Here is a 14,322-nt window from a genome sequence, read left to right on the forward strand (position 1 = left end):
GTCAACATTTCTTTTGAGTGATTTGATATGTTTCTAACTAATTTTTATCAGTCATTTATTTTATTCTTAGCATGATTTCAAGTCCTATTTAAGAAATTCTTCTCCACCCACAGATGTTGAAATTGTTTCCCAAAATATTTTTTAAATTTCTTCCTTTCACATTTAAGACATCAATCTATTTGTAATGGATCTTTGTGTATTATGTGAAACAGAAATCCAGTTTGAAATAGTCCACACAGATAATCAATTGTTTCAGCACCCTTTACTGGATAGTAACCCATTTTCTCCACAGATTGTCAATACCACTTTTTAAAAAAATATTTTATTTATTTATTTGACATACAGAGATCACAAGTAAGCAGAGAAGCAGGCAGAGAGAGAGGAGGAAGCAGGCTCCCTGCTGAGCAGAGCCCGATGCGGGGCTCGATCCCAGGACCCTGAGATCACGACCTGAGCCGAAGGCAGCGGCTTAACCCACTGAGCCACCCAGGCGCCCCTGTCAATACCATTTTTATCAAATATTCACTACCTATTCATATATAGGCTTCCTGCAAGTCTCTTTATTCTATTCCTTTGATCATTTTTATCTATTGGCACACCACTACTATATTGGTTTAATCTTGATATTTGGTGAGGTAAGCCCTTCTTATCTTATTCTTCATCAAGAATGGCTTGGCTATTCTTTTTCTTTTTTTTCAAAGATTTATTTATTTTTTTGAGGGGGGGCAGGGGAGAGCAGGAGAGTGGGGGGAGTGGCAGAGGGAGAGGGAGAGAGAGTGCCAAGCAGACTCGATGTTGAGTGCAGAGCCCAATGTGAGGCTCGATCTCACGACCCTGAAAATTCAAGACGTGAGCTGAGATCAAGAGTCAGAGGCTTAACCAACTGAGCCACCCAGGCACCCCAGGGCTATGTATTTTGTTTTTATTCTTATTTTTATTTTTTTAAAGATTCCATTTATCTATTTGACAGACAGAGATCACAAGTAGTCAGAGAGGCAGGCAGAAAGAGAGGGGGAAGCAGGCTCCCCGCTGAGCAGAGAGCCCGATGTGGGGCTCGATCCCAGGATCCTGAGATCACAACAGAGCCGAAGGCAGAGGCTCAACCCACTGAGCCACCCAGGTGCCCCAGGGCTATGTATTTTAAATAGTGAACCTATATGTGTCTATTTTGATGAATGACCTTCATAGCTTTAAAATTTTACCTTTGGATTCTTTTAATTTCCTATATATAAAATCTTCTAATCCTTACATATTTTATTTCTCTTAACTTCATGCACAGACTATGTTTTTCAGGAAAATGTATTAGAGAGGCAGTGATAATAGGCATCCTTGCCTTTTCTTTTTTATTTAAATGGAATTAATTTATGTTCCAGTAGCCAAGGTAATGTCTCTTCTAGATACACGATAGAAAATTTTAACAATTTAAGGGATATCTCCTTTATTCCTGGTATTAAGAGTTTTATCATAAATGGTTTTGGAATTTTACCAAATGCTTTTCATCTGCAACTATGGAAGTGATCATGTCATTATTCTCTTTAATTTGTAAATGTGGGAGATGAAATACAAAGGTATTTTGGGTTTTCTAACATTAGACAAATCTTATAGCACTGGGATGTCATGATTTATTAAGAGATTTGTATTATGTATGTAATATACATTATATTAATAAGTATATATAGTTTAATTCACTAAGGATTATTGTATCTATAGTCATAAAAGAGATTGGCCCATAATTTATCTTTCTCATACTGTAATTATCTGATTTTATAATAATATTTTGACTTCATAAAATAAATTAGAGTACATCATATCTTTCTCTCTTGTCTAGAATTTCTACAAGGTTTGAGAAACCAGTTTCTTGCAAGTTTAGTAAAACTTGCCCATAAAAATATCAGAAGATGGTTATTTTCCTTCTAAGAAGATTTTAAATATTGATTCAAAGTCTTTCAACTTTCTATGTATTACCAGTATGGTTTTACTAAATTATATTTTTTCTACAGGGGTGCCTGGGTGGCTCAGTGGGTTAAAGCCTCTGCCTTTGGCTCAGGTCATGATCCCAGGGTCCTGGGATGGAGCCCCGGCATCGGGCTCTCTGCTCAGCAGGGAGCCTGCTTCCTTCTCTCTCTCTGCCTGCCTCTCTGCCTACCTGTGATCTCTGTCTGACAAATAAATAAATAAAATCTTAAAAAAAAAAATTACGTTTTTTCTACAAACATCCCATTTCATTTAAGTTTTCAAATATGCTGGAATAAATTTACTCATAGTATTTTCATTATCTCATTTGTCTCCACTGGATATATAATATGCCCCATTATTCTTAATACCATTTAGTTGTATCTTCTGTCTTTTTGTTTCTTATCAGTATCACTGTATCAGTACCCACTATATTAGTTTTTCAAAGAACCAACTTTTGAGTTCAGTGAGCCAATCTTCTATAAACTTGTTTTCTATTCTTTAATTTTTACTTTTTCATTTTATCTACATTCTACATCCCTTAAGTTTAATCTATTATTATTAAGTTGAACACTTGAAACTTCTAATCATTTTTTATCTACTATCAGCATTTAAGACTACACATCATCTAAATACCATTTTTCCTGCATTCTGTAAGTGTATTTATTCATTTATTGCTTAACCACTGGAATTTAATATAACAGATGGAATTAACTCAACACAGATGCAGGCCTAATTGTCTAAAGAAAACAACAGAAGTTACTATGTGTTTCAAGTTAAGTTCTCAAATTTAATACTCAAACACTATTTGTATCAGGGAATGTTATCATGTTTTGATGTATGGTACTTCAATTATTATTTATTTGCAGAATTCAGTACGATATCTTCTTTGATTCCCTATAGTATATTCTATAGTGTCCGACTCCTAATTTTGGCTCAGGTTATAATCACAGGGTCATGAGATTGAGCCCCTCTGTCAGACTCTGCACTCATGAGTCTGCTTGAGATTCTCCCTCTGCCCCTCCCCAACTCATGTGTGTGTGCATGTGCTCTTTCCCTCTCTCTCTCTAAAATTAAATTAAAAAAACAAAATGAGTTTTTTTAAAGTTCCAAATGTATGGCAGATCTGTTAATATTTTAATGATTTTAAAATTATAATTATTATCAGAAAACATAGTATATATAAATGATGTCAATTTTTTAAAAAATGTGTTACATTTGAGGGGCACCTGGGTGACACATTTGATTAAGCATCCAACTCCTGGTTTCAGCCCAGGTCATGATCTCAGGATTGTGGGACTGAGCCCTGAGTCAGGTTCCATGCTCAGTGGGGAGTCTGCTTGGGATTCTCTCTCCATCTCCCTCTGCTTACCCCCCATCCTGCTCATGCTCTCAACAAAATAAATCATCTTTTTTTTTAATTGTTAATTTAGAACTATAGAATGATACACTCTCAATTTTTGTAAATACCTCCTAGATGGTTGAGAAAAATGTCTACTCTGTAACTACAGGGTGTGGTAATTTATAGCACTATTTTTAATACGACTTTTAGTATTTTTAATAATATTAGTATTAAATGAATGAGACTTTTAAAACACCATTTCCAAGTTTTCTTTATCAATACATGTATTTTTGTCCTTTGGACTCATCAATAATTGAGATATGTGTTGAAACATCCTATAGTGATGAAGGACTAGTCAATTTCCCTGTATTATTTTAATTTGGGGTTTATATATTTTAGTTGTGCATATAATTTTAGAATTCTGATAGTTTCTGATATAAAAGCTGTACCTTATATAATTAATGTATTTTTAATATTAAAAATACATTTTACCTCTTAAATAAGGTTATGGCATGTAAAATTAACACTGTTATCCAGGTTTCTTATGTTTATTCTGCTGTAACTGCTCCTAACATTTCGGTTTGGTGGTTCTCAACTGGGAGTGGTTCTGCATCCCAGGGGACATGTAGCAATGTGTGGAGACAATTTTTTTTCTGTCATAACTGGGGGAGGATGCTGTTAGTTAAAGACCAGGGAAGCTGCTAAACATCCTACTATGTACAAATTAGCCTCCAGTGAAAAAAAAGCATCTTTCCCAAAATGTCAACAGTTCTGAAGTTGAGAAACCCTGCTTTACTTCACTCTTTCTTTTCCTTATGCTTCACATATACTTCTTTTAACAGATAGTTGTATTTTTTTTTCTTACTTACTCTAACATTCTCTATCTTTTAACTAGTCGGAGTAACTTATTTACATTTAATGGTCTTACTCAACTGCTTAAGAGTTTTTGTCATCATTTTTGTTTCAGTTTTTTCTTGCTTTTTAAAGTATGCATCTCTTTTTCTCTCTTACAAAATTAACCATGATTCTGTTGGTTTCTATAGTGTTTGTATAGTTATATACAATCTTACGTTGTGTGGATGTCCTTAAAAATTTACTCTACATACTTTGTTTAAAAATTCCTGCAAGTTGAGAGACTATGGACTCTGAAAAACAATCTGAGGGTTTTGAAGGGGTGGAGGGTGGGAGGTTGGGGGAACCAGGTGGTGGGTATTATAGAGGGCACGGATTGCATGGAGCACTGGGTGTGATGTAAAAATAATGAATACTGTTACGCTAAAAAAAAAAAAAGACACCCTATTTAATGCAAAAAAAAAAATTCCTGCAAGTTATATTTGGTTCATTTCCAAGTCTATGTTATATACTTCCATGTTAATTACTAATTTTTATAATGTTATCTTATTTTACAAAATTATTCATATTCTGTGTCTGATAATTCCAATATCTGAATGACTTAGGAGTCTAAATTTCAAGATGGGGGGCACCTGGGTGTCTCAGTGGTTTAAAGCCTCTGCCTTGGGCTCAGGTCATGATCTCAGGGTCCTGGGATCAAGCCCCACATCGGGCTCTCTGCTGCTCAGCAGGGAGCCTGCTTCCTCCTCTTACTCTGCCTGCCTCTCTGCCTACCTGTGATCTGTCTGTCAAATAAATAAAATCTTTAAAAACTAAATAAATAAATTTCAAGATGGTTGTTTGTGCTCTAAATGTAACTCTAAATGGTGGTATCTTTCCTCCTTATAAGTTTTGCAATACTTGATACTGCACTCATGTGTGGTTGACAGCAATTGTGGAAACTGAAATATGAGCCAAAACTGAGGACAGCTTCATTTAGAAGAGAGGTTCACAAAGTGCGGTCCATGCATCAGCAGTGTAAGCATCATCTGGAAACTTCCTAGAAATACAAATTATTACATACCTTTCCAGGCTTCCTGAATCATAAATTCTGGGGATGGAAGCAACAATGTTTGTTTTATAAAGCGTCTCAGGTGATGCTGATATACACCAACATTTAAGAACCACTGATCTAGAAAAGATTTGCTTGCTTCTTCTGAAAGGTGGAAGGATTTACTCACGTGAACTATTTTAGCCTCCTCCATTGTCACTGGATTAATCCAGGAATTTGAGATTGTTTTCCTACCTTGAAGAAGATGCCTCAGGTTTTAAGAATAAGCCTACATTTCGCAGATTATTAAACCACACCACTCCTACTCTGGTTTGGTTTCTGCTTATAAGTAGGTACTGATTTGGTCTAGTCTGATTTGAACCCTTTGGAGACCTCCCATATTCCTCAGATGCCAGCAATTAATTAATTGCCTAATTAATTAATTAAACACACACATAATTTACTTGTTTTGTAATGCAAGGGTACATAATGTATCTAGGGCAATATGCTATTAGGGTTTGGGCTGTTGATAAATTTTTTTAAAAATGAAAACAGACTGTATTCTGCTATACTATGTACATGTGATAGGCAGAACTCTGAGATTGTTCCCAAGAGCTTAGTGTACATACAAACTCTGCATAATTCTCACCCCTTGGGTGGCAGAATGTGTAAATATGATACTACTTTGGTGAATCAGCTGTGTTATACAGCCATGGTAAAGGGACTTTCCATATGTAATTAATATCCCAAATTAAATGAATTCAAGTAAAGCAAAAGGGAGATTATCATGGGTGGATTAGACCTAATTAGGTAAGATCTTAAAAGAAGGGCTGGAGGTCAGATAAGTCAGACAGATGGTACGCTTCTGGCTTTCAATGAGTAAAGTCCCATGGTGGGTGGAGGAATGACATGGTTAGGATTTGAGGGTGGCCTCTAAGAGCCGAGAGTGGTCTCAGCCAACAGCGAGCAAAAAAATGATACCTTAGTTCTACAACTAAATGTATTAGTCTTGCCAACAACCAGATAGACTGCAGGAGGACTGAGCCTCAGATCAGACAGTTGCTATAGTCTGCACCTTGACTTTTGCTTACTGAGACCATAAGCAGTGGATGCAGCTAAACGAACCTAGACTCCTGACCCAAAGAAACGATGAGAGAACAAACTGATGTTTTCTGGCACTAAGTTTGTGGTAGCTTGTCACACAGAAATAGGAAGCTTGCTTTTTGTACCACAAAGAGAGATGTATCAAAATTTTTTACAAGAAAATAAAATGACTAATTGTGAAATAATTAAGTGGGGTTTAAGAATTTTTAAGTTAAATGCACAGTTAAATATTCTAATAGTTCATTCCAACTATAGAAACAAGTCATTGCTAAAAACTCACATTACAAAGAAACAAACAGAAAAGCACATAATGAAAATGTGGTAAATTCACATTAAGCATTTACCTGAAATAGTTTTGAGGTAAAATGTTGATATCCATCACAGTTGTTACACCCAGAGGAACAGGAGTGAAAAATATGAATGGAGGGTCAAACAACAACATGGGTGATTTCACCTCTCCGACCAAACATAACATTCGATAGCAAACTGGATTATCATTTAGATGAATGGGAATATCAGCTGTGTATTTACTAGGATGATCTAACAAAAAACAATTTTAAAAATATCTTAGATTTTTTCACATACCAAAAAACATATACTTAGTTTAAACCTTATTAAATATTAAAATGTGCTAAGAAGTTACAGCTCAGTGGAAGATAGATTACCCAGAAACTGGAATTATCCTGCCACAGAACTTAAAACATAAAACAAAATGTCACTGAATCAAAAATATTCTAAAGTGCACTATGCCTATAAATAGAGCAGGTATCCTTAAAGCAAATTTTCATTATTATTGGAAAATATCTATACCTGGAAGAAACAGTGGAACAGGACTTCTTTTTTTTTTTATTGTTTTCCGTGCCTTAACAGGAGTGGCCCATCCCTTTATCATATGCAGTGTGAACATGAGGTCAGATAGTTGCCACAAGGATCTCAGGGGACTAGTACTGAGAAATGGGTGTGCCCAGACGAAAGGAATGTGGTTCCTCCCAGATTTTTAAGTTTATGGAAAGCTACCAGTGTTGACCAGCTGGCTAATATCACCTGGTAGAGAAAGACAGGAACGGGCGCCTGGGTGGCTCAGTGGGTTAAAGCCTCTGCCTCCAGCTCAGGTCATGATCCCAGGATTCTAGGATGGAGCTCTGCATCAGGCTCTCTGCTCAGCAGGGAGCCTGCTTCCCTTGCTCTCTCTCTGCCTGTCTCTCTGCCTACTTGTGATCTCTGTCTGTCAAATAAATAAATAAAATCTTAAAAAAAAAAAAAGAAAAGAAAAAAAAAGACAGGAAATTCCCATGTGGCAACTCACTATGAGGAAATGTAATCTGTATTGGAGAAAAGGGCTCATCATGTGGGGGTGCAGGCTAGTCCCAAACAGGTCCCATCCCAGCAAGCTACCAATGCCCTCTTAGACTCAAATGCCAAACAATGTCTCCTAGAGAGGAAAATGTGATCTGGTGAATATAAACTCAAGGTAATCTTAGAATTCAAACACAGGACACTGGCACAGATCAGGGCCACCACCAGTATCACGAGAGCATATGATGAGTTCTCTATGATGCATGTTCAATGGTAACACATTGTGAACCATACACAAAAACAATGGAATCAGCGAACTAATCATACCCACTAGATTTCTCTGTGCTGGCTGCCTTCACTTGGTCCAATCAGTCTTACTTGTTCATACAGTGTGAGGAGAGGTGGCTGGAGAAGGAAGTGAATTAATGACTTCCTACTAATAATGACAGATGAGCACTAGAAAAACTATGTGAAAACACCAGAGACTATATCCATATCCTGAGCTGAGAAAATGAATTATAGTAGAATTTTTGAGTTTAAAAACACTGTAAATCAAACAAACAAACAAAAAAACCCAAACCTCTAAATGCAGAGAGAAATTGGTGAGGGAACAGAAGGCTGGCTGAGGACAAAGCAAAAGGCTGACACCTTGCAACCTCCTCCCCACCCCCACTCCTGGGTGGGACATATGTGACATTCTTTAGGAATCTCCCACCCATCTTAATGTTAATACCTTGCTAGAGGGCAAAATAACCTTGGCAATGGAAAGGCCTCTGGTATCCAGTATCTTTGTAGGTCCTCTTTAGCATATGAAAGTTCTATTGAAACCTCCCTTTTCCTTACTTCCCCCAACCCCATGGTATATAACCTGCCATCCCTCACAACCCCTGGGCCGCAGCTCTTCCTGGCCAGGAGTCCTGTCCCTGTGCTTTAATGAACCACCATTTTGCACCAAAGATGTCTCAAGAATTCTTTCTTGGTCATTGGCTCCGGACCTCACCCCACCGAACCTCACCTATGTTCTAAAACTTCATCAAAATGATGGTTTCATTTAATAAATCTGATATTGTAAAAATTATTTGGGGGGAATGAAAGTCAAGTTCATTACTTCTGAAGATAGGCAAGGTTTTAATTAGGACACACTGAATTCTGAATTTTGAATGGGCAATTTTGAGCTTATTTCTGCATTTCACACCCGGTAAATGTTTCTGGGGTCATGGAGAAGGGCATTCCCTGTGTAACCTAAGACTACTAGAGATTCAGTAACATATTTTTCTAAGCTCAGGTGGGTCTTCTCTCTCATCTGAGATGTAAGTTACATAAATGTGTTACAGACATGTTTTTCTTAAGAGTAAGGTTGAAATCCTAAGAGGGCAATTCATAGACTTGACTGCTTAGGCTTAGCTCCATACTGAAGGAAAAGCCAAATGAAAATACTACTTATTTCCTCCTAGATTATCTATTTTATTTCATCTAGATAAAAATGTTGATATAGACATAAAAGAGAAGCTCTATACAGAAATGCACATGGTGGCTTTGGCTAGACTGGCTTTCCTATAATTTCTTTCAGGACTACATAATAGAAACTGAGAAGAAATACATAGAAATACATAATGAAACCTAATTACTTTTACAAAATAAGCTTCAGAATGAGGAGTATATGTGATTTTTCTATTATATTTTCAGAGTTCTAAACAGATAATAAAAGATGAAACATTTTTCAAATCTATCAATCACAGTACTCTATGTACTATTTCTTGCACATAGAACTAAAATGATTATAAAAATGCCACACTGAAAAAAAAAATAATAAGATGTCATGCTAATAGATGTACCAGGACACTGAGCTAAGGCAACACAGTGCTAATAGCATATTACTGAGAAAATATACAGCTGAATGAACTCTAAAAAGCATAAAAGCCATAATAGGTTCTTATCATGCCTTTTCTGTTGATAACGTAGCTAGTTCTTGGTATTTTCTTTCAATTGCCACATTTGTTCTAGATATGTAAAACAGTACCATCCCAAAGATTCTCAGAGTGATTTACAGAGGGCATACCCTCAGGAAGAACCTGTAGGTAAAGGCAGAAGCAAAACAGAGGAGGACAAGAAGATATGAAAAGTTGTGGTTCTAAAATCCAGATTCAGACTGATCCCACAGGCAGCTATGGGATGGGAAGTCACCAGAGAGGTTGGCCCCGCTGAGGGAGAGGTAGATGGGCCAGCTGAGGTAGTAGAGCTGGTAAAGCTCACCCTCCTGGACACCTGTGCATGGAGCATCTTCCTTCCATCAAGGGGAAGAAAGGGACAGATATAACCTGTCAGAAGCCAATACCCACAACTGAGAGATAGATCGAAAAAGCCAGTAATGGGAATCTGGATAGGCCCAAACAGCATACCAAAGACTGAAATTCTGATGTTGCTTTTTAAGTAAGAATAATTAAGAAGAATGACAGGTAAGCTACTGTAACACCCTTTTAAATAGAAAAAACAGTCTGGAAATGGCATTTGGTGTGATTCTTTAGTTATGGCATATGAACTATAAAGATATTGAAGCAGATGCTTTAAATTAAAGACAAATACCAGTATAGAGTTCCTCAAAAAGGAGAAAAAGATGTGTTTCCAAGCATCTTCCTGCTGTTCCTCTGCTTCAGTCTGCTTAAAGAAGTTGGTTGTTAATACCCTCACTTCCTGAAGCTCATTACCAGAAAAATTCTATTTTCTTTATGCAGCATGGATTCTCAAGTTGGGAATGTGCCCCCTGGGTTGTGAAACCTTGAGGCTGTTTACATGAGAACTGAGAACAATCTTATTCAAGGAAAGTGAGAGTCTAACCACCCAAATTAGATTCAAGAACAGTGGTTTGGATTCAGATGGGATTGGAGATTTGCTTTGAGCTCAGTATGGGTCACATATTCTATCACAGCCCCAGCCACTGTCCTTGTGGCAGTCCAAGGAAGAGATCAGAAAGGGGAAGTGAAAACGTTGGGTTGGTGGGCTCCGGGAGTGCAGGAGGAACAATGGAAATGACCACCAGGTCCCACAATCTTCCAGCCTCCTTTCCCCGCCCCTTTCCTTCACCCTTGACTCTCCCGCCAAAAGGATGAATGCCCAGGTCACCTCTCTATAGGTAACCCGATACCTATGCAGGAAACAGATAAAAGACCCCCGCCAACTCCTTCCACCACTCCCCTTTCCAGAGCCGAGGAACCTCGCCGGAAGGTGCCCACCTCTTCCCGGCATGACTTTGCTGGCTCCCCTTCTCCTGAGCCCTGAAACTTCACCAGAGAGTGCCTTTAATAAATCTTGCCTTGCACCCACTTCGCCTGGTGTCGTGTTTATCTTGCCTATAAAACCTTACAGAAAAGTAAAAACCACCTCACTAAAACTCTGACAGTGTAAGGCAGCCTTACTTAGTGGTCTAGCCATGTGGAGTAATGTAGGTCTACCCTACTTTAGGTGATATTTATGGCAAAGGATGCATCTATGATGAGGGAGCAGACCGCTGGCTGAAGACAAAGCAAAAGCTGGCACCTTGCACCCCCTCTCCACCCGCTCCCCTCCGTAATATGTGCAGCATTCCTCAGGCACCCCTGACTGCCATAAATGATAAACAAATAGTTAACTTGCAGAGATCACAATCCTGCAAGACAGGAATCTCCCTTGCTCTACAAATGTCCTAGAGATCTACAAACAGGGAGGTTACCTTATCAATAGCACAAATTTCCAGAGGCAAATAACTCTCAGTTCCTCAAGCCCTAATGTCTCCCTCCCCATCATAAACGAAACTGGAGGAGGCTGAGGTAGAAGGGAATGTAAATGATAGCAGGATCATAACACCCCACCAAGAATCTCCCAACTATCTTGATGTTAATGGCTGGCCTAAAGACGACATTGATCAAGCCACAAGGACAAGGCCTCCTCCCTGCACCTTGTAGGCCCTCTTTAACATGAAAACTCAGTTGAAACCTCCCTTCCCTTCACCTTCCCCAACTGCAAGGTACATAACCTGCCATCCCTCACAACCCGGGGCAGCAGCTATTCCTGCCCACGGGTCCTGTCCCTGTGCTTTAATAAACCACCATTTTGCACCAAAGATGTCTCAAGAATTCTTTCTTGGTCATTGGCTCTGGACCTCACCCCACCAAACCTCACCTAGGTTCTTGAACTTCATCATCTATAAGCCAAAGGAAAAAAAAACAGAATGAGACATAAAGCCCCCCCACCCCCCCACCATGGCTTGGGATAAGAGGCTTATCACAGATTACAAGGAAAGAAAAGGACAGAAGCAAAGTTTAATCTGTTTCTAATGCCTGCTAGAAGAAAATGGCAGATGCTACATTTAGGCTACAGGATAGCCCAAAGAACAATGCTAAGATCTCACCAATATAACTGAAAAAAAATCCCAAGTTAATAAATGATTAACATACACACACACACAAAAATTTGTCAACAGAAACCCCCTGAGAAAGTTCAAGCATTGGACATATATACATATGAATATACCTAAAAAATGTGTGTGTGTGTGTGTGTGTGTGTGTGTGTATGTTATAGAATTGAAAAATACAACGACTGAAATGAAAAATGAAAAATTCACTAGAGGGATTCAACAGATTTGAACTAGCTAAACAAAGATTCAGCCAACATGAAAAAATGTCAGTTGAATTTATTCAGTCTAAGGAATAGAAAGAAAAAAGGCTTTATCTTTAACTGAAGATGGTATTTAAGCCTGAATTCTAAGCCACCTCTGAGACTTTCATTTTCACCTGAGTTATCTCCCATGTATACATGAACCTTACATGTATACATGAAATACACATGTTAATAAACTTGTTTGTTTTCCAAGAAAGAAAGAAAAAAGAATGAAAAATAAACAGAGCCTCAGAAATCTATAGGGCATCATGAAGAACACTAATATATGCAAAATAAGAACCCTTAGGATGGAGAAGAGATACAGAGGGTGAAACACTGTTTGAAGAAATAAGGGCCAAAACATCCAAAATTCAGTTTTAAAATTTTAATTAAAAATTTAATTTAAAAAATTAATCTAAACATGTAAAAATTTCAGTGAACTGAAGCAGCAATCCAAAAACTTCTCACATATAACAGCCAAAACCCAAATGTACTCATTGGTGAAGTCTACTAAACATTTTGAGAAGAATTAATATCTATCGTTATATAAATATCTTTCTATTAATATGTATGTACATGAATACTTCCCAAGACATTCTCTAAGACAATGGTAAAAGAAAAGAACACTTCTGTTTATGGCCAATTGATTTTTTAATAAGGGTACCAAGACAATTCAATGAGGAAACAATATTCTTTTCAATAAATGATGCTGGGACAAGTAAATATACCCGTGCAAAAGAATGAGGATGGAGTCCTACCTTACACTGCATTAAAAAAAATAACTCAAAATAAGCTATAGACTTAAATGTAAGAGGTAAAATTACATGATTTTAGGAGGAAACATCAGAATAATTCACCATGACCTCAGGTTATGTAACGCTTTCATAGATATAGTGCTGAAGGGGTCCATGCGTGGCTAAGTTGTTAAGAAATCTGACTTTGGCACAGGTCATGATCTCAAGGTCCTGGAATCAAACCCCGCATCAGGCTCCCTGCTCAGCGGGGAATGTACTTTTCCCTCACCCTCTACCCCTCCCCCTGCTCATGCTCTCTCTTTAATAAATAAATAAAATCTAAAATATATATATATATATATATAAATATAACTCTGAAAAGCCAAAGTAACAAAAGAAGAACTGGATAAATTAGACTTCATCAAAATTGAGCTATTTCCATTAGTTGAAAAGAGAAATCTCAGAGTGATTATTTTTCAAATTGCATATGTAATAAAATAATTTTATTCAGACTACATGAAGAACAATGAAAACTCAAAAATAAAAAGACAGCCAAATTTTAAAATCAACAAATGATTCAAACAGACCTTTCTCCAAAGATGACATACAAACTGACAATAAGCACATGTAAAGGTACTCAACATCTTTAGTCATTAGGGAAATGCAAATAGTAACTACGATAACCTACTACTTCATACTCGCTAGGATAGCTAGAATTTAAAAAATTAAAAGAAGAGTTAGCAAGATGTAGAGAAACTGAAACCCTCATTTACTGCTGATAATATTTTAAATTGTTACAGTTACTTTGTGAAACAGTTTGGCACTTTCTTAAAATATTAAACATCAAGTGGCGCCTCGGTGGCTCAGTCAGTTAAGTGTCTGCCTTCGGCTCAGGTCATGATCTTAGGGTGCTGGGATAGAGCCCTATATCAAACACTCTGCTCAGCGGGGAGTTTGCCTCTTCCTCTGCCCCCATCCCACTCATGCGCTCTCTCTCTCTCGCAAAAATAAATAAATAAAATATTTAAAAAGATATAATACCCATCAAATTATCCTATGAACCAATACCACTCTATGATATATAACCAATTAAAGGAAAACATGTAGCCTCACAGAACTGTACATGAATATTCACAGCTGTTATATTCATAAGAGTCAAAAAGTAGAAATGATCCAAATGTCCATCAACTGAATAGACAGTGCATGTCTATGCACAGAGAACATGTGATATATCCTTACAATTACTGGTAATAGAAAGGAATTAAGTATTGACTGGTGCTACAACATGGATGAACCTTGAAATAATTATGCAGTGTGAAGGAAGCCAATTACGAGAGGACACACATTGTATGATTCTATTCATATGAAATGTGAATCAT

At 37.4% G+C, this 14,322-nt stretch overlaps 1 protein-coding gene across 1 annotated transcript in view; it reads right to left on the reverse strand.

Moving 5' to 3' along the window:
- Nucleotides 1-14,322, reverse strand: part of CFAP47 (cilia and flagella associated protein 47) — a 515,984-nt gene that overhangs the window by 371,238 nt on the left and 130,424 nt on the right. Inside the window, exon 26 of the mRNA XM_044235156.1 lies at nt 6,626-6,821. Within this exon, the coding sequence (XP_044091091.1) occupies nt 6,626-6,821 (196 nt within the window). The remainder of the gene's footprint in view (nt 1-6,625; nt 6,822-14,322) is intronic.

Source organism: Neovison vison, chromosome X (assembly GCF_020171115.1).
Source record: "Neovison vison isolate M4711 chromosome X, ASM_NN_V1, whole genome shotgun sequence".
Taxonomy (NCBI): domain Eukaryota; kingdom Metazoa; phylum Chordata; class Mammalia; order Carnivora; family Mustelidae; genus Neogale; species Neogale vison.